The sequence below is a fragment of the Heloderma suspectum genome, chromosome 6 (genome assembly GCF_057233095.1).
Source record: "Heloderma suspectum isolate Gila_16-S chromosome 6, 16-S_ref, whole genome shotgun sequence".
NCBI classification, from domain to species: domain Eukaryota; kingdom Metazoa; phylum Chordata; class Lepidosauria; order Squamata; family Helodermatidae; genus Heloderma; species Heloderma suspectum.
In genome coordinates, this window is record NC_139463.1 from 114,189,565 (window position 1) to 114,210,759 (window position 21,195).

Genomic DNA, 21,195 nt, shown 5'->3' on the forward strand with positions numbered 1-21,195 from the left:
GTAGGGGATGCCATTTGCATCCCTGCTTGGGCCATGATAGGCTACATAAATACTTACGTAGCCTATCACAGCTAAAGCGGGGACGCAAATGGCGTAGCAGACACCATTTGCATCCCTGCGGGTAGCTGTGATAGGCTATGTAAATATTTATGTAGCCTATCACGGCTACCTGCAGGGATGCAAATGGCATCCATTATGCATGACGCCATTCGCAGCCACACACCGGATGGAGGACAGCAGCGTCCAGATCCAGACCTGCCAGAGGCAGGTAGGATCCGATCCATGCAGGCTTCACGAGGTGGTGGGGGGAATTTCTCCATTCTGCCACGGAATCTGGGGGGCCGGATTCTTAAGAATCTGGCCTCACTGGAGTCCGTGGCAGAATTCTCTGCCATCACCGGTTATATTGTAAGGTTCTATATAAGCTAACTTGGAGATACTTCTTGATCAAAGTGCCTGGTAATAGCAAGTTAAATAGTCGGTACAACAAAGTTGTTGATGATGGTGATGGAAAAGCTTGGCAGAAATTAACCTAGGGATGTACAGATTCTGTAAAATCTGTCCTGCCTGGGTTTCACGGATGGTCGGATGCCTTTCATTCCATCGTTCGCTAGGGATGTACGAAAGGTACTTACCTTTCCATGGATTATGCTGATGCTGGGAGGGAGGCGTTCCGTCCCTCCCCCCAGAATCCTGGCCAGGGGGGGAGGTGCTCCATTCCTCCCCCCTGGAAACCTGGCCAGCCAGCCAGCTCCGCTCCGCAGGGATTCTGCAGAGCTGCCGGCCGGCTCTGCCAGCAGCCGGACATCCGGCCACTGGCTAGCAGGGACGCAAATGGCGGCGGCCATAGCCACCGCCATTTGCGTCCCTGCAGTCAGCCATGATAGGCTACATAAATGTTTACGTAGCCTATCACGGCTGATTTGAAACAAAAACAAAAACGCGTGTACGCAAATGGTGGCGCCTATGGGCACCGCCATTTGCATTCCTTATTTTAGCACGTCTTAGTCTACGCAAACATTTACGTAGACTAAGACGGTGAAAATAAGGGGAACGCAAATAGCATAAATGTTTACGTAGACTAGGGATGGCGGAGAATTTCTCCCCGAAACTTCGGGGGGCCGAGCGCCAACGTGTTCGGCCCCCCGAACAAGTTTCGGGGAGAAATCCTCCGCCCCCCCGGCCCCCGCCCCCCCCGGGGACGGGACTTACCTTCCCTGAATGTCCCTCCCGGCGGCGGGTCCGGCTGGCGGTTCGTCCGGTGTTCGAGCGGGGCGGGAGCGGCAGCCGGTCTTTCGACCGGCTGCCGCCCCCGCCATTGCAATGAAAGAAAAAAAAAAAACGTCCCCTGATAGGCTACGTGACGATTCACATAGCCTATCATGGCAAGATTTGCAAAGTCAGCCGTGATAGGCTACGTGAATCGTCACGTAGCCTATCACGGGTGACTTAAAAAAAAAAAAAAACTGTGTACGGATAATGGCGGCCCCCATAGGGAGCCGCCATTCCCCTTCCTTATTTGGTCGCTGTAGTCTACGTCAATGTTTACATAGACTACGGCGAAAATAAGGGCAACGCTATTTGCGTTGCCCTTATTTTCGCCGTAGTCTACGTAAACATTGACGTAGACTACAGCAACTAAATAAGGAACGCGAATGGCGGCTCCCTATGGGGGCCGCCATTTGCGTACGCGCTTTTTTTTTTTTTTTTTTTTTAAAGTCACCCGTGATAGGCTACGTGACGATTCATGTAGCCTATCACGGCTGACTTTCCAGATCTAGCCGTGATAGGCTACGTGAATTGTCACGTAGCCTATCAGGGGACGTGTTTTTGTTTTTTTTTTACTTTCGAGTTCGTGGCCGGGCGAGGCGGGAAGCCTCCTCCCCGGCCTGAATTTCGGCCGGGCGAGGCGGGAAGCCTCCCCCCCCGGCCTGAATTTCGGCTGGGCGAGGCGGGAAGCCTCGCTTCCCGCCTCGCGAAAAAGCTGCGAGAAAAGGTAAGTGACTTTTGTTCACCCCTAACGTAGACTAAGACGTGCCAAAATAAGGAATGCAAATGGCGGTGCCCATGGGCGCCGCCATTTGCGTACGCGCGTTTTTGTTTTTTGTTTTTAAATCAGCCATGATAGGCTACGTAAACATTTATGTAGCCTATCACAGTGTTTTTTAAAAAATCTAGCCATGATAGGCTACATAAATCTTTACGTAGCCTATCACTTTTTTTGTTTTTTTTGGTTTTTTTACCTGGAAATGGCAGCGGCGGCAGCCGATCAGAAGACCGGCTGCTGCTGCTTCCACTGCCGCCGAACCTCCGCTGGAGCCGCCGCCGGACCTGCCACTGCCAGGAAGATCCGCCTAAGGTAAATCCCATCCCAGGGGGGGCGGGAGGCCGTTCCACCACCAATTTTGGGGGGCTGAATGCGCTGGCATTCAGCCTCCCTGAGATCCACGGCGGAACTTTTGTACATCCCTATCATTCACTCATCGATGAAATCGGTGTTTTTTAGTTTCTGAATTTGTGCAAATTCATATTTGCGCAAATGTGCACATGTGCAAATGTGCAAATCCCCTCCAAATAAACATGTTCTTTCTTTAAGCTCTGGGGAAAATGCACATTTTCTGGCTTTTTTAATTGTATTTATTTTTCTATTATTAAATCTGTGCAAAATTCTAGAAAGTTAGAGAAGTGTTCCACAAGTGTGTGGAATTCACTCAACTGGGGAAAGATGGTACACTGCGGAATTCATAGCTGGATTCATAAAAATCCAAACTCATTGGATTTCATCGAGGATTTCTCTGATATCCCTAAATTAACTACAGTCTTTAAAGGCCACTAAGGAATATATTAAATAAATAAAATACATAAACAGACAAAACATAATTCCCAGGATCTATTACACAGATAAGCATGCTTAAGAGTCTCGATTCCACTGAATCTAAATATAGAACTCTGTGTTACATCGTACCCACTTGGGCATTCATTTTATTCTATCAGAACATATGAAGCTGTCTTATTTCAGGTCAGGTCAGAATATTTGTCCATGTAGCCCAGCATTGCTTGCTCTGCCTGGCAGCATCTCTCCAGGATTTCACGTGTGAGTCTTTTACATCATCTGCAAACTGATGTCATTTTAATTGGAGATGCCAGGATTTAAACTGGACCTTCAGTTTGCAAAGGCTGTGCTGTCCCACTGAGCTACAGCCCTTCCCTCTACTGAGCTGTAGGCCTGCCTTTCTCTGTAGTATTTCTCCATTTGCCCATCTTTGCTTTTCCGCTGAACAAGTGGATTTGGATGGCCATGTGTTCCTTCTCTTACTGTCTTACTATGGCAGACAGTTGCAAATTATCTGAGTTGTTTACACTTGTAACATTGGGCTCCATTGGCTGGGAAGGACCCCACCCCCTGGACTGTGGCCTCTCCCACACCTTGTACATCTAACCTGAGAAAAGTCTGGATGTGTCTGGGGGTTACTCTAATTGTCTTTTGAGAGATTTCTAGTAGTATTGGGTTGTTGTTGCATTTTTTAATAGATTTTTTTTTCTGTTCTAATTATCTGGGCATGTTTAGCCTTGAGAAGAGAAGACTGAGGGGAGATACGATAGCACTCTTCAAGTACTTGAGAGGTTGTCACAGAGAGGAAGGCCAGGATATCTTCTCAATCATCCCAAAATGCAGGGCATGGAATAATGGGCTCAAGTGACAGGAAGCCAGATTCTGGCTGAACATCAGGAAAAACTTCCTAACTGTTAGAGCAATATGACAATTGAACCAATTCTCTAGGGAGGTAGTGGGCTCTCCCACACTGGAGGCATTCAAGATGAGGCTGGACAGCCATCTGTCAGGGATTCTTTGACTTGGATTCCTACATTGACCAGGGGGTTGGACTCAATGGCCTTGTAGGCCCCTTCCAACCCTACTATTCTATGATCCTATGATTCTTTACTGGAGACCTCCTCCAGGCTGCTTCCTGGTATTTTCCGCTATCTGTTCTGGTTTTTAACAATTTCAGAATCCCTTGCCATTTCTACTGTATTGTGAAGGGTTCGGTAGGGATTATGAGAAATTCGTTTCAGTTCGTTTCTGATCAGAATTTACCAAGTTTGCACCTTCTGCCCCAAACACAGACTTGAATACAATATGCAGGCAAAGCGTGTACATTTCTGAGCTTGCAATGTAATTCACCCACCCCAAAACTGCATTCAAAACCATGTGTACATTTAAGAAGAATTCATGGAACAAATACTTGCTTTTGAAAAATGTGCACAAGTATGCTTTAATCAATGGGAGAAGAATGCAAACAATTCAAAAATGTGCACAACTGAAGTGTACATGTGGGAAAGTATGCACAGAAATAAGAATAAATTTTCTTGTGAAAGGGAAAAAAATGAAGCCCACAATCTCATACAGACATGAGACGGAATGCACTTAGAGGTGGAATTTGGAGCACTTTGATGAGCTTGAATTTGGCTGATTCACAAATCTCTAGGGTTAAGTCTTCCTGCATTTTCAGTCTCTCTGAGTGTCCTTTGTCCAGGATGTTTATCACAACTCTGTCTTTCATGTGCTCTTCCTTATTGTCCCCAAAATCAAAGTTTTCTGCCATCTCATACAGTCCCCTCATAAAGGGTTCTACTGACTCCCCTGGGCTTTGAACTTTCTAGTGGAAACTGGCCCTCCCATAAACTACATTAGAATAAAAGGCTCATCCAATCTGGCCAGCACCTCTACATAGTCATCCTTATGATTCTCCTCAGTAAAAGTAAAGGGGTTGAAGATATGGTCAGCATCCTTTCCCATAGCATAGATGAGAGAGATAGCCTTCACATCTCCAGTATAAATAAAATAAATAAATGTGGAAACAAGCAACTCTTCCCCTCCAATATGGCTATCCTGAGGATCTGCTGAAGTTGAAGCTTTCTGGGGCTGAAAATTGTGCCACGACAAGCAATTCTTTAACAGTTGAAGCCTTCAACTTCTGACACTATGTCAGGTTATTTCAGAGATGAGGCCAGGTCAAAATGGATGCCTAACAGAACAACAACTTTATTACTAAGAACAGTCTAAGACATCAGCATAGATCTGATGTTGACTGTCACCTGCTTGGATACAGTGCCACCTATGGTTGTAATAGCAATATGGCAGTTAAACACACTATCACAATTACTAAGCTGCTTTTCTCGTGTTGCACATTTTTAGAATGTGATCCTGTGTTGTGGGGGATATTGGTTGTCAAAGCCCAGCTAGTTTAATTTCTGCTCTAGATAATTTTGTGGAAAACAAATAGAAGAACAAAATGTGCTGAGTAAGAATCACTTTGGTTATTGCAAAGAGAAGCTCACCAACTATGAATTGTTCTTCAGGAGTGCCAAAGAACATATGGCTAGGGGTGATCAGCTGATATTTAACCTCTTCATAAATGGTATGAAGTTAAGGGTGAGCAGCAAGATGGCCAAGTTTTCAGAGGATACCTAATTATTCAGGTTCATTCATATAAGTACAAGTGCAAAGTGAAGGGATCAAAAAGGATTTTTCCAAACCAGGTGGATAGATAATGAAATGACAAATGAAATTCAATCTAAGTGTAAAATAATGTATGTTGGAGCCTAATTTCACATATACTTTGATGGGGTTCGAAATAACTATGACTAAAGAAAAATGGTCTGTAGCATCTAACTTAGAGTCAGAATATATACATGTTTTTTTTTTTTTATTGACATGGTAGTTGGTTGGTTTCAGTGGCTTGGAAATATTAATTGTATTTTACAGTTCCACTTAAGTTAAATTTGGGATTCTTGTGAAGGAACGGTTTGAGCAGAAGAAAGTAGCTAAGCCAGTAAATAAGTACTCTTCTACCTTCTCAAAAATGTCTTCCCCTTGTTTTACACTATTATGTATTTATTTTAGGTTTCTTTTGGTTCATTTGAACCAACAAAGCATGATGCAACTGATCTCTCATTCTTTTACCGCACGGTCCCCAGTGAGGAATTTCAGAACTTGGGAATTGTCCAATTACTTCTGCATTTTGGATGGAAATGGGTAGGGCTCATTGTAATGGATACCAAGGGTGGGGAACATTTCTTGTCAACCTTGGAGCCAATGCTTTCCCAGAATGAAATCTGTTTAGCCTTCATAGAAATTGTTCCCAAAAATCCACATGTTGGGAAAGTACATGAAATGATCACTGAGTATCTCAATAGTCTAGAAGTTTTCATGATGAATCCCAAAGCCAATGCAATTATCATACATGGAGAAAGTGCATCTATATGGTTGATTAATGTTCTAATAGCAAACATGTTGATTCCTCAGACAACTGTTGAATATGAGATGAGTTCTGTAGGAAAAGTGTGGATTATGACTGCTCAGATCGATATCGCATTACTTTTCCTTCAAAAGCTTTTTGATATACAGGCATTCCATGGTGCTACCTCCTTCACAATTCGCTCAAAGGAGGTTTTAGGCTTCCAAAAATTTCTTCAGACTATCCATCCTCCTGGGGCAAAAGGTGACGGCTTTATCAAGGATTTCTGGGAGCAAGCATTTGACTGTTCCATTCCAAATTCCAAAGCACCAACAGACTTCAATGAACCTTGTACTGGGGAGGAGAAGCTGGAGAGACTTCCTGCACCTTTTTTTGAAATGAGCATGACCGGCCACAGCTACAGTATCTATAATGCTGTGTATGCTCTAGTTCATGCCTTACATATAATGTATTCATCCGGAGCCAATGCCAGAGCAAAGGAAGATCCAAGCAAATTGCCCCCTTATAATGTGGGACCTTGGCAGGTAAGGTCTCTTTGCTGACAGAGGTCTGTTATCAGGACAGGAGCACTATATCCAGTCCAGCATCCTGTTTCTATGGTGCCCAGCCAGATGCTTCTGGATGCCTCTGGAAAGTTCACAAGGAGAATAGGTGAATAGCCAATTCCTGTTGCCTTCAGTGGCTGCTATTCAGTGGTATACTGCATCAGAAACACAAGGTTGCATATAACCTTCATAACTAGTATCTCTTGGCTGACTTAACTTCCATGAATGTGCCTAATCAACTTTTAAGCCATGAGAATAACTTTGGCAATGAACTCCACAGATTAATTTCATGCTATGATAAGAAGTAATTCCTTTCTCTCCTCTGAATCTCCTGCTAACCTCCACTTTCATTGGATGACCTTCAGTTCAGTACCACTGCGGCTAAACTTCTGCTTATCCAGTTTCTAGTTTGAAACCGAAAGCAATGATTTTGTTCATAAACTTTGATGTTTCAGAGAGGAGGATGATCTACATCCACGCATGAAATTCTGTATTAGTGCAATACCTTTATTAGATCAACTCAAAGGTCACAAAATGTGCAAGCTTTCAATATCTCCAGATCTCTTCATCAGGCAAGATGTTATAACATACAGGTTGGGGTGGGAAATGGCAGTTGTGGGGTGAAAGCTATCTTGATTGTGAAATCATGAGGTTGCATGGGGTGAGTCTTAAAATGGTTAGAGTCTTAACTAAATTCATGATGAGGAGTTTGCAGACATCCAAATTACATTCTAGCAGGCAATGTGATAGTTTCAGGTTGCAGCTGGAAGTGCCCCTAGGATTGCTTGCAGTAGAAAAGAAATAATGGCTGATCCCCCATTTTTGAAGATATGGTATCTGGCAGCTACTCAGTACTGCCTCCATCAGGTGAAATACACAGGATCTCTTGTTAAGAGGTTCAACACCTGACCTCACCAGGCCTGTCCTGACGTCACCTCACCTCACCTGACCTCACTGGACCTCACCAGACCTGTTCTGACCTCGCCTCACAGGTTGCATGGGGTTGGACTCGGTGGCCTTGTAGGACCCTTCCAACCCTACTATTCTATGATTCTAACTGGTGGAAAACAGAATTAGAGAGAAACTAGGCAGATGTATATTAAAAGAGCTGGCAATAATGTTAGATTCTGTACTAGGTTTGTTTTTTTAAAGTCAATATGGGTCAAATTTACCTAGCAGTTGTAGGGGATGAATACTCAGGCAATAAGGTCACAGCTTTAGGTAGAATTCAGTCTTCTACTTCCAGTGTTGGGCTCCATTGTTGAATGACTAAATTCAATATTCTCCAGATCACACAAAAAGTAAATGCAGCCATGTTGGCCCTGAGAAAAATTCCAAAATCCATATTAGCATAATAACATTATTAGGCCAACTCAAAAGTTGCCCCCTGAAAAAGGTGCAAGCTTAGTAACCTTTGAGTTGGTTTAATACAGGAATTACCTTGATATGGATTTGATTTTTTTTTCTTCATGGCCAACACAGCTACTGTTACTTTGTTTTTCTTCTTTAAATAGGGATGTCAGAGAAATCTGCTGTGGATTCAAATGAGGCCGGATTCTTTGGAATCAAAGAATGAGGCAGATTCTTTGGAATCTGCCTCAGGAATCTGCAGCGGATCGGGACCACTTACCTCTGCTCCAGGAGGACTGGAGGCAGAACGGCACTCAGCTGCTTCTTGCCAGCCAGAGCTGTTCACCTCCTCCCTGTCCCTGGCTGGCAGGAGGGAAAGTAAGTGGCCTCAAGCCAGTTTTCCCCCTCCCATGGAATCCAAGCAGAGCAGAGCCGCTCTGAAGGATTCTGCAGGGGAGGCATGGATTGCCTCCCCCCCCCATGGATTCCCCATTGGAACAGTGAGGAATCCATACACCCCTATCTTTAAAAAGGTTTCTGAACAATTTTGTTGAGACTATACAACACACTACAGACCCCTAGATTCTCTTTCTCTTCCACCTAGCTTCACTCTTTGATTCAGAGGATCTCATTCAACAACAACGCAGGAGATGAAGTTACATTCAATAAACATGGCGAATTGGCAGCTGGATTTGATATTACGAACTTGGTGACTTTCCCAAATAAGTCCTATGTCAGAGTCAAAGTGGGAAGGCTAGATCCACAGCCTCCTCATGACTATACATTCACCATCAATGAGGAGAAAATCCAGTGGCATGGACGTTTCATTCAGGTGCGGAAATAATCTCATTGCCTCTCAGTTGACACAGTTCATGGTCACCCAAACAAACAATGTCGTATTTCATGCAGTACATAATTGACTCATGTGGTTCATGAGATTGCATGCTGTAGTGCCAAGTACAGTACCCCTCTTCATTAAAACAACAGCAACTTCTGGTTCTGCCTTTTCAAGGGACAAAAGCAGTTTATCAAGTAATCAGAGGAACAAACTCACCTTGGGGTGTAGGCCAATTCTTGTTAGACATAGGTGCTTGGGCAGTCTTGTACTAGCAGCTCAGTGTTGGTGGCATCATTCTACTCTCTGCATTATGGGAAAATGAGTTTTGCTGTGTAACCTTATATGTATCTACTCAGACTTCAGTCATGCTGATTCCAGTAACTCTACTCTTAGGGAAATGTATAGAGGAGGCCGCAATCTGATGCATACTAACCTGGGAGTAAGTTCCATTCAGTGCAATTGGCCATATGCCTGAATAAATATGGATAGGATTGCTCTGGAAGCATCTATTAATTGCTCAGTGAACCAGTGATCTTTGGTTCTCTACACAGTATAGAAGTATATCAGACATTCCTTTAAAATGAGGAGGAAGGGTTTGTATCGAGACTGAGTGACGGATTTTAACCTAGTTAACTGAGTACTCACAAATCCAAGCAAAAAGCCTGTTTCTTAAATATGGAGCTGGTATGGAACTGTAGGGATGCTGGAGAAAGTCGAGACAGACTAAAATGAGCTCGGATTTCTAAGAATCAGATCCATGGAATCCGCTGCAGGCTGTGCAGAGTCCACGGACTTTCAGATTTTTTTTTAAAAAAATAACATTCCTGAAATTGACGCATATAAAGTCGTAGAAAAGTATGTACTTTTCTGCTGAGGAAACTTCGAATAGAATGGGGGACAATACTCTAAATGTTACATGCTAAAGTAAATTTTGTAAATACTTACACAAATACTTATGTAATTATTTAAGTAATTTTCTGCAAGATGAAAAAAAAAAAGTTTGCATCCATATGTGGGTGGTCGGTGGAACAAAAGGCACCTGACAATCCATGAAACACAGATGGAGTGGATTTTACACAGTCCAGACATCCCTATGGAGCTGATCAAATTAGTGAGCAAACATTCAAAATCATCTAATTTCCTTCACAAGTGGATGTTGGAACTGAGATGGGACATCGTACAACAAGTATAAATTACGTTTAGGATACCTCTGGATTCCAGGCACTGGTGGTTAACAAAACACACACACACACACACACACACAACCATTTGTCCTTACAATTGTTATTGTCTTCAGTTTTTATCATGCATACCTCATAAACCTTTTGTTTCATGGAATGTGCTGTCCATAAACTGACACACCCATTGCCCTCTACACACATACCTATGGAATGAAGATATTGAACAGAAACCATAGATCCATTTTGCTATGGGCCAAAGGTTTATATACATGTCCAATCTACAACCCAAACTAGTTTAACATTAATGCTGTGTGTCTCGCTTCTCTCTCTCTCTCTCTCTCTCTCTCTCAATTCTCATTCAACTGGATACAAAATAAATTGCTTTCAAAGAGAAATTCTAAGGAAAAGAACTCTGGGTTTGATTTAGGGTTCTTGTGCATACCTTACTTTTGAGGTGGCCAAGGAGTATTTGAGTGTGTCCTTTCTTTCATTGTACAATCATTACAAACATTGTGGGCATCTGGCTGGGGCTCGAAGCCCAGCAGGACATTGCCAGTTGTCCCCCTGGCTGCCAGTCCACAGATCCTCATGCCTGCCTGACCCAGCATGCAGCAAGTTGGGCAAACATGGGATCCCCAACCCCTAGCCGAGCTACAAAATGTAATCTTGCGTAAATGGCCCCTTTAAAGCTGCCATTTGTGTAAAATTGGCCTTCACAAAAAAGACTGAGCCACCATTTTTATTCAAAATGGTGGTTCGGGGAGGGATTGGGTGACCGTCCTCCACTCACTGGGTGCTCACAGACCACCCAGCAACGTGCTGCACATGGCAAGCACGGGCGGGCTGCCGGTGGGTTCTGGTGAGTGGCAAGTGACCTGGACTGCAGTAAATTTGCCCATCCTTAACCAGCATCTCTATTGCAGTCTCTAGCCTCATCAGCTTCCCTGGGAGCACAGCCAGCCTGGGAGGCTGCACTGCAATGGAGAGATGTGCAATCCAAAGAAAATGCACAGTCCCCTGCTCTCTCTCTCTCTCTCTCTCTCTCTCTGTATCATCGATCTATTAAATTTATATACTCCAGTCCATATTTTAAAAATATCTGCAAATGGTTTTATTTATTTATCTATTTATTTGTTTGTTTACTTAGAATAAATTTCATAGAATCATAGAATAGTAGGGTTGGAAGGGGCCTGTAAGACCATCGAGTCCAACCCCCTGCTCAATGCAGGAATCCAAGTCAAAGCATCCCCAACAGATGGCTGTCCAGGTCCAGCTTCTTCTTGAATGCCTCCACTGTAGGAGAGCCCACCACCTCTTTATACCATTTAGAGCATAATCCTAGGCATGTTTAGACAGAAACAAGTCCTACAACTCCCAGCATTCCCCAGCCAGCCATTGTACCTTTAATACATCTCGAAGTGGTTCATATGAAAAATGCACTATCATCATCGTCATCGTCATCGTCATCGTCATTGCCATCATCTGAAAACTTTACAAAATAATAATAATAATAATAATAATAATAATAATAATAATAATAATAGAAGCCAGTAACATAATCCTTAACAGGTCAGGGAAAGTCTGTGTGTGTGAGTAATTATGTTTTCAAGAGGCCTTTAAAACTTGCCACCATCTCTACCTCTCAAACTATTCCTAGGCCAAAGGGTGGGTGCCACCACTGAGAAGATCCTTTTCATGTTATGATGTGATGACATTCTATTGGTCACAGAACGACTCTGGTGGCCCAGCTCACAGTGATTAGATAAGGGCAAAAATACCACTAGAAGAAATTCAAAATAAATTATAAAATGTCTGAGAATGAGGCAGAAACAATGGAATCCTCTTTCAAAGGGGACAAAAACTTCCAAGAAACTGGAGGGCTGAGGGCCACCTTTTCTCTGGAGCTGGACACAACACTGCTCCCTTCAGACCTGCTACAGGACCTTCAGGGAAGTAGTGGTATTCTAAGCATCTGGGTTAGAGACAAGGTGTATCCACAGTCATTCCCCAGAAACATAACATTGCAAACACCCTGGGGAAGATACTGAACCCTGACAACTAGAGCTGAGCTAAAAATTTGTCAAAGAACATCTATCGCAACAATCACTGGCTGAACAACCCAGCTCATAGGAACCTAGAAAGCTACCTTAATCCAGGTTCAACTATTTTCCCATCTAACCCATTATTACCTGCTCTGACCAGTAGGCAGTAGCAGGGTCTCAGGCAGAGGGTCGTTCACATTCAGTATCAATATTTTTGTTTCATGTCATCACCTCTCTTATTCACTAGTAGTTCATATTTAAAGCAATGTTCCCCCAAACATCCTCCCCCCAGTGTTAACTTTTTCCCTTGTTCAAGGTAGGTGCCTCCCGTCTCTCTCTGCAATGAGAAGTGCCATCCTGGTTATAACAGAAAAAAGAAGGAGGGGGAGAAATTCTGTTGCTACAATTGTGCATCATGTCCAGAAGGGAAGTTTACAAATGAGACGGGTAGGATGTATATTGTTAAGAGCTATAAACGTGATCAATTATTCGGACTATTATGTGGGACAAATGATGAGTTATATTCTTAAAGGTACATAATTACCTTTAATTGATGAACTTAAGGAGAGTTGTGTTCTAATTCAGTTATCTTCAGTTCTTTTCTAAGTAATACAAAGGAACCAGAGGAGACCCAGAACTAATAGGAAGACTGTATCCAAATCCCTTAATATGTCTCCAGACAGCCTTGAATAAGAACTTTTCAGCACCTTATTCAGGTCACAGAAAGGAGAAAGTGGGTTTTTTCCCCCTCTATCCCACCCTCCTGAAACCTTCCCGTTCTATGCTATGAAACACGAATGAGTGAGGGTTTCTAGAGAGTGGGGAAAGAAAAAGGTCCCCTTTCCCTTTCTTCTCTCTTGAAGCCTGTGTTACAGGAAAGGATTTTCTAAAATGCAATTATGTTTAGAGGTGTGTTTGTTTGTTTGTTTGTTTGTTTTAGCAATAGACACAGTCTGTGTTATGCTTGTATGCAGAGGAGACAAAGCCAGCACTATCATTGGGCAGAATGAGATCGCTGCCTCAGGTAGCTGATTGAGTGTCAAGAAAGAGCAGTACAGTTCAGTAATCATTGTGCTGTTACTACCACAGAGGGGGAGAGGCTCTTATGGCATGCCAAAATAATTGCCAAAATAATTTGACTAGCTGTGGGTACTATGCACTGAGGCAGCAAGATGTATTTGGCTTTCCCTGGCATTAGAGTTTTTAACCCTTCTGAAGTTCATCTCTCCATTGGTTATTTCCTCGGCTTCATCTCTTGCACCAGGGTGCTAAAAGCATGATGGGCTCAAGTAGCCCATTTACTTTCAGTGGACATCCTCAGCATTTTGTAAGTCCTTGAAGCACAAAGAGCCTTGTCAACTCACTTTTGCTTGATGGTTCTTTTTTTTAATCTTTAATTTACAAACGAATACAATTCTGTTTACCTGGGCATCTCCCAGGTTTCTAAAACCACTGCTTATTTTTGGATTGCTTGCTTTAGTTATTTTGGTGGTTGCTTGTTTCACTTCCAAATTTATAAGCAGAGGACCATTCCTGATAAGTATTAAAGGGAACCATTGAGACCAGCATCAGAATGCTTAGTGAGATGTTCTTGTTCAGGATTCCAGGCAGGCAAGTATACCCTCTCCTGGGATACTTCATTCCATTCCCCCTTACCATCCCCCCCACCCGCCCGCCCTCCATCAGTCCACATGAGGCTGTTTTGTGTGTGTTTTATCCTGGATTTATTTTTTATTTTCTTTAAAAATGTACTTCTGAAAGCCATTGGGTTTATTTATTATTTTATTTATTATTAGCATTTATATACCGCCTTTTCTCCCACCACCACTTATCTTCTAAAAAGGCATCAGTATGATGTTGTTGTTGTTGTTGTTCAGTCGTTCAGTCGTGTCCGACTCTTCGTGACCCCATGGACCATAGCACGCCAGGCCTTCCTGTCCTGCGCTCTCTCCCGGAGCATGCTCAAGTTCATATTCATTGCATCCGTGATGCTATCTAGCCATCTCATCCTCTGCCGTCCCCTTCTCCTTTTGCCTTCAGTCTTTCCCAGCATCAGGGTCTTTTCCAGGGAGTTTTCTCTTCGCATTAGGTGGCCAAAATATTGGAGCTTCAGCTTCATTATCTGTCCTTCCAATGAGCAGTCAGGGTTGATTTCCTTTAGGATGGACTGATTTGATGTGCAGCCACGTAAAACAATAAAACCTTGAAGTCATAAAAACAAGAACATTAAAAATGGTAAAAAATGTGAAAATATTAGAACAAGACATTTTAAAAAGGCTAAATTGAAAAGATGCATCTTCACACACTTTCCAAATGCCAATAGAGTAAGAGCCAATTGTAGTTCTTGAGGAAGCCCATTTCATAGTTTGGAGGCAACACAGGAGAAAGCTCTTTTCTGCATGTCTGCTCAGGGGGTCACTGGTCTCTGCAGGCAATGGTGCCATCAAAAGTGTCTCTCCTGCAGACCTCAGTACTGGGGTAGGTTCATAGTGAAACAGGTGGTCCCATAGATAACTAGATTCTAAACTTTGTAGGGCTTTAAAGGTTGCCACTTTGAATTGTGCCCAGAAAGCAATTGGCAACCACTGTAGGTCTTTCAAGACAAGTATAATATGAACCCAATACTAGTTAGGCCTCATCTGGAGTACTGTGTTCAGTTCTGGGCACCACACTTTAAGAAGGATGCAGACAAGCTGGAGAGGGTTCAGAGGAGAGCAACAAAGATGACCAGGGGACTGGAAACAAAGCCCTATGGAGAGAGACTGAAAGAACTGGAATGTTTAGCCTTGAGAAGAGAAGACTGAGGGGAGATATGATAGCGCTCTTCAAGGACTTGAAAGGTTGTCACACCTTCTCGATCATCCCAGAATGCAGGACACGGAATAATGGGCTCAAGTTACAGGAGGAAGCCAGATGCTGACTGAACATCAGGAGAAACTTCCTGACTGTTGTTGTTGTTGTTGTTCAGTCGTTCAGTCGTGTCCGACTCTTCGTGACCCCATGGACCATAGCACGCCAGGCCTTCCTGTCCTGCGCTCTCTCCCAGAGCGTGCTCAAGTTCATATTCATTGCATCCGTGATGCTATCTAGCCATCTCATCCTCTGCCGTCCCCTTCTCCTTTTGCCTTCAGTCTTTCCCAGCATCAGGGTCTTTTCCAGGGAGTTTTCTCTTCGCATTAGGTGGCCAAAATATTGGAGCTTCAGCTTCATTATCTGTCCTTCCAATGAGCACTCAGGGTTGATTTCCTTGAGGATGGACTGATTTGACCTCCTTGCAGTCCAGGGGACTCGTAAGAGTCTTCTCCAGCACCACAGTTCGAAAGCATCAATTCTTCGGCGCTCAGCCTTCCTTATAGTCCAGCTCTCACAGCCATACATTACTACTGGGAAAACCATAGCTTTGATTAGACGGACCTTTGTTGGCAAGGTGATGTCTCTGCTTCTTACTATGCTGTCTAGGTTTGCCATAGCTTTCCTCCCAAGGAGCAAGCGTCTTTGAATTTCATGGCTACAGTCACCGTCTGCGGTGATCTTGGAGCCCAAGAAAGTAAAATCTGTCACTGCTTCCATTTCTTCCCCTTCTATATGCCAGGAAGTGATAGGGCCAGATGCCATGATCTTAGTTTTTTTAATGTTGAGTTTCAAACCAGCTTTTGCACTCTCCTCTTTCACCCTCAGCAAGAGGCTCTTGAGATCCTCTTCGCTTTCTGCCATTAGGGTGGTATCGTCTGCATATCGGAGGTTGTTGATAATTCTCCCGGCAATCTTAATTCCGACCTCTGATTCATCCAACCCGGCATTTCTCATGATGTACTCTGCATATAAGTTAAATAAGCAGGGTGACAATATGCAGCCTTGTCGTACTCCTTTCCCAATTTTGAACCAATCGGTTGTTCCATGTCTGGTTCTTACTGTTGCTTCTTGACCCTCGTACAGGTTTCTCAGGAGACAGGTAAGGTGGTCTGGTACTCCCATCACTTTAAGAATTTGCCACAGTTTGTTGTGATCCACACAATCAAAGGCTTTAGCGTAGTCAATGAAGCAGAAATAGACATTTTTCTGGAATTCTCTTGCTTTCTCCATGATGCAGCGAATGTTGGCGATTTGATCTCTAGTTCCTCTGCCTCTTCGAAACCCAGCTTGTACTTCCGGTAGTTCTCGGTTCGCATACTGCTGAAGCCTAGCTTGTAGGATTTTGAGCATCACCTTGCTGGCATGTGAAATGAGCGCAATTGTGCGGTAGTTTGAACACTCTTTGGCGTTGCCCTTCTTTGGAATTGGAATGTAAACTGACCTTTTCCAGTCTTGTGGCCACTGTTGAGTGTTCCAGATTTGTTGGCATATTGAATGCAGCACTTTAACAGCATCATCTTTTAGGATTTTAAATAGCTCAGCTGGAATACTGTCATCTCCGCTAGCTTTGTTGTTACTAATGCTTCCTAAGGCCCACTTGACTTCACTCTCGAGGATGTCCGGCTCAAGTTCAGTGACCGCACTATCATGGCTATCAGGGACATTCAGATCTTTCCTGTATAGTTCTTCTGTGTATTCTTGCCACCTCTTCTTAATCTCATCTGCTTCTGTTAGGTCCCTGCCTTCTTTGTCCTTTATCATGCCCGTCTTTGCACAAAACGTTCCCTTGAGATCTCCAATTTTCTTGAAGAGATCTCTAGTCTTTCCCATTCTGTTGTTTTCCTCGATTTCTTTGCATTGTTCATTTAAGAAGGCCTTCTTGTCTCTCCTTGCTATTCTCTGGAACTCTGCATTCAGTTGGGTATATCTTCCCCTTTCTCCCTTGCTTTTCGCTTCCCTTCTTTCCTCAGCTACTTGTAAAGCCTCATCAGACAGCCACTTGGCTTTCTTGCATTTCTTTTTCTTTGGGACAGATTTCGTTGCTGCCTCCTGAACAATGTTACGGACCTCCGTCCATAGTTCCTCAGGCACTCTGTCTATCAGGTCTAATCCCTGAAATCTATTCCTCACCTCCACTGTATATTCATCAGGGATATGATTTAGGTCATACCTGAATGGTTTAGTGGTTTTCCCCATGTTCTTCAATTTAAGCCGAAATTTTGCAAGAAGCAGCTCATGATCTGAGCCACAGTCAGCAATACAACAATGGAACTAATTACCTAGGGAGGTAGCAGGCTCTCCCACACTGGAGGCATTCAAGACAAGGCTGGACAGCCCTCTGTCAGGCATGCTATGACTTGGATTCCTGCATTGAGCAGGGGGGTGGACTCGATGGCCTTGTAGAACCCTTCCAACCCTACTATTCTATGATTCTATGTACCAAATAGCTGCCTAGATGTTGTGTTCTGCACCAGTGGAAGCTTCCAGAGACCCTTCAGGGAAAGTCCCACATAGAGTGGGTTGCAATAGTCTAAGCATTATGAAAACAAGGCATGGATAACTATTGCCAAGTCAGTCTGATTGAGGAAGGGTCACACTGGTGTACCAAGCGTACTTGTGCAAATACACTCTTTGCCACCACTGTCACCTAAAGATCTGGGGACAGTGTAGGATCAAGGAATACTCAGAAGCTATGGATTGGATACTTCAAGGAGAGCTCAACTCCTTCCAGATTAGGTTGAGTCCCAATCTCAGAGTCTGGCTTTCTTCTGACCAACAATACTTCATGTAAATATTAAATAACATGGGGGACAATATAGAACCCTGTGTGAGACGATAAGCCAATGGCCATGGGGTCCAACAGTAATCTTCCTGCACAACCTTTTAGACACAGCCTAAGAGACAGGACCAGAATCACTGCAAAACACCATCCCCAAGCTCCAGCCCTGTCAGGAGGTCCAGAAAGATAGTTGATGGTATTGAAATCCACCAACAGGTCCAGAAGAACTAATAGGGTCCTGCTCCCCCATCCAGTTCCTGGTGTAGGACATCTATTAAGTTGACCAAAGTAGTCCCAATCGCATATCCCAGTAAAAAAAAAAATGAAATTCTACAGATAATCAGTTTCATACATCTGGAGATCCAACCCCAATACAATTTTTATCACCTTAGCCAAGAATGGTGCATTTGAGACTAGCCTGTAGTTAGACAGATTGCCTGAATCAGGGGGAAGTTTCTTTCTTATAGGTCTTATTACTGCATCTTTTAAGCAAGAAGGGGGGACCCTCCCATAAAGAGGCATTAATCATTTCCCTTAGCCATGGCAACTTTCCCACCTTTACCAATTTAATCAGCCAAGAAGGACAAAGGTCAAGTACATAGGTGGTGGAGCTCATCTCCCCAGAAACCTTGTCCATATCCTTGAGATGTTCACACAGAAAAGAATCAATAACAACTGGACAAGTGGTAGCTGAGGTTACAATACTCTCACCTGCCCCAATATTGGAGTTCAAGTCAAAGCAAATCTGAGCAACTTTATCCTCAGTGTATGAAACAAATTGTTTACAGCAAGTCACCAATTGCTTCAGCTACTGCTCTCCAGCATCTGGTGAAAGAAGCCTTACATAATATGGGAAAGTATCACAGGTCTACTCTGGTTGGACATGATGATGGCAGAAATACAAGCTTTCTTTGCTGCCCTCACCACCATTGTGTAAATGGTATTTCACCCATGTTTGCTGTAGTTGACACTTGGGATGTATGGGGTTCTGTTTTGGGGGGTAAAATCTCGATGGATTTTTTCTGGTTCATCCCTGGTAGATTTTGTTCCATTTCTCACCACTGGGTCGACTTGTAGTGAGTCAATCCAATAGGCAGATTCCATTTTTTTTTTTTTTTTAATGGTGGGAACTCATGTTGATTTGATCACTTTCTTCAGGTCTTTAAATTTGTGGAAATGGGGTTGTGTGTGTGTGTGTGTGTGTGTTTTCTTAAAAAATAAAATGCTGATATTGCACAAGTGTGCATGATCGCAAGTCCACCTGTCTCCTATAGCCACACTACTTCATTTATCCCAGAAGAGTTCTGTACTTGTAAAAGAACCTTTCAATTTCATCCACCACTTCAGCACTTCCGTCTTCTTCCTGTGTTTTAACTTTGGCATGTTTTGGTCTTTCAGACATGGATGATTGTGTCAGCTGCTCAGAAGATCTATATCCAAACAAGGGCAAAAATCACTGCATTCCCAAGTTTCAAAGTTTTCTTTCTTTGGAAGAAACATTGGGCATTATGTTAGTTTCTTTGGCTCTTTTCTTTTCTCTGATAACAGCTGGGGTGCTTGCAGTCTTCATGAAGCACTGGAACACTCCCATCGTCAAAGCCAACAACCGAAGCCTCACCTATCTTCTCCTCATGTCTCTCCTTCTTTGCTTCCTGTGCTCCTTGTTATTCACTGGACAGCCCAATAAGGTGACCTGCCTTCTACGACAAACAGCATTTGGCATCATCTTCTCCATTGCTCTTTCTTCTGTTCTGGCCAAAACTATTACAGTAGTTGTAGCTTTCATGGCGTCCAAGCCAGGAAACATTTTCCACAAATGGGTTGGGAAAAGACTGGCATATTCCATTGTTTGGTGCTGCTCCTTTGTTCAAGTAAGTATATGTGTTTTTTGGCTGGGGACTTCTCCTCCCTTCCCAGACTTGAACATGCACTTGTTCACTGAAGAAATCATAGTGGAATGTAATGAAGGATCAGTCACCATGTTTTACTGTGTCTTGTGCTACATGGGCTTTCTGGCCATCATCAGCTTCACTGTGGCTTTCCTAGCAAGGAAGTTACCTGACAGTTTCAATGAAGCCAAGTTCATCACGTTCAGCATGTTGGTCTTTTGCAGTGTTTGGCTGTCCTTTGTTCCAACTTACCTAAGCACCAAGGGCAAATATATGGTAGCTGTGGAGGTCTTTTCCATTTTGTCCTCTGGTGCAGGGCTACTGGGTTGCATCTTCTCCCCCAAATGCTACATTATTTTGTTGAGGCCTGAGCTGAATAACAGGGAGCAGATACTAAGGAGGAAGCATTAGCATATTCAAAAATTATGCTCTGCTGAATTCTCAGAATTAGTTTATTTGCTCAGCACTTAATTGTGCTTCCTCAGAAGTGTCACTAGTATGAGTTAGTGGACCTGTGCAAAATCTGATCTTGGCCTGTTCTGCGAAAGATCCCATCTAGTGGCTTCACAGCTTTGTTACATATGCAAGCATTATAATGGGAATGGAGAATGTATGTATGACTAATGTGTGCATGACTAATGAAATTTTTCTTCCAACTCTGGTTGTTTCTTTCATAGTGTCCATGATGGAGGTTGGTGTTGGAATTTGAAAAATAAACAGCACAGAACCTCTCCTATAGTGGGACTTCTGCTTTGCTGTGTACCATTCTAATAAAGGATTTTTTTTCCTTTTGGAAGTTTCATTCTTGTGAGTGCAAAGACAAAAACATGACTTCAGATATAAATTAGAGAAAGGCATAGGGATGTATGAAAGTCACTTACCTTTTCGAAGGGTGACATTCACAGTGGGGGGGAGGCGCTCTGTCCCTCCCCCCAAAATTCTACCTGGCTGGTTCTTCTCTGCGGAGATTCTGTGGAGCCGCCAGCCGGGGCCGCCCGCAGCCCGTAGTCGCCACCATTTGCGTTCCCTTAGTTTTGCCGTGATAGGCTATGTAAATACTTACGTAGCCTATCACAGCTTCCGCAGGGGCGCAAATGGCATCCCTGCATTAGCCGTGATAGGCTAAGTAAGTATTTATGTAGCCTGTCACGGCTATATGGAAGAAGCAAATAGCGGCCGCAGATGCGGCCACCATTCACAAGTCAGCACGGACGGCAGCAGGTAGGTGCTCCATTCTGGGCCCATTTCGCAGGGTGGGGGGGCATTTGGGCTTCGTTCCGCCATGGATTTCGGGGGGCCAAATGCACTGGCATTCGGCCTCACTGAGATCCATGGCGGAATTCTCTGACATCCCTAGATATGAGGAGCCTAATTCAGTACCCACAAACTCCCATCTGTATTTGCATACCAGTGAACAATGTTCAAACATACATTGGCTGGGATCCAGAGTTGGTCATA

At 43.6% G+C, this 21,195-nt stretch overlaps 1 protein-coding gene across 1 annotated transcript; it reads left to right on the forward strand.

The window, feature by feature from the left end:
- The first annotated feature begins 195 nt into the window (after positions 1 to 195).
- LOC146342615 (vomeronasal type-2 receptor 116-like) lies at positions 196 to 20,148 on the forward strand. The gene is made up of 6 exons (XM_084807933.1): positions 196 to 268; positions 5,331 to 5,434; positions 5,906 to 6,784; positions 8,760 to 8,987; positions 12,537 to 12,663; positions 19,247 to 20,148. The coding sequence occupies exons 1-6, from the start codon at positions 196 to 198 to the stop codon at positions 20,146 to 20,148; spliced, it is 2,313 nt and encodes a 770-aa protein (XP_084664059.1).
- The last annotated feature ends 1,047 nt before the right edge of the window (positions 20,149 to 21,195 follow it).

Bases quoted from the DNA above. Each gene is read 5' to 3' on its own strand.
- LOC146342615 (XM_084807933.1), top strand. From the start codon at position 196: ATGCATGACGCCATTCGCAGCCACACACCGGATGGAGGACAGCAGCGT. The intron at 269-5,330 runs GTAGGATCCGAT...GTTATTGCAAAG, and splicing joins TCCAGACCTGCCAGAGGCAG to AGAAGCTCACCAACTATGAA. The intron at 6,785-8,759 runs GTAAGGTCTCTT...TCTTCCACCTAG, and splicing joins ATAATGTGGGACCTTGGCAG to CTTCACTCTTTGATTCAGAG.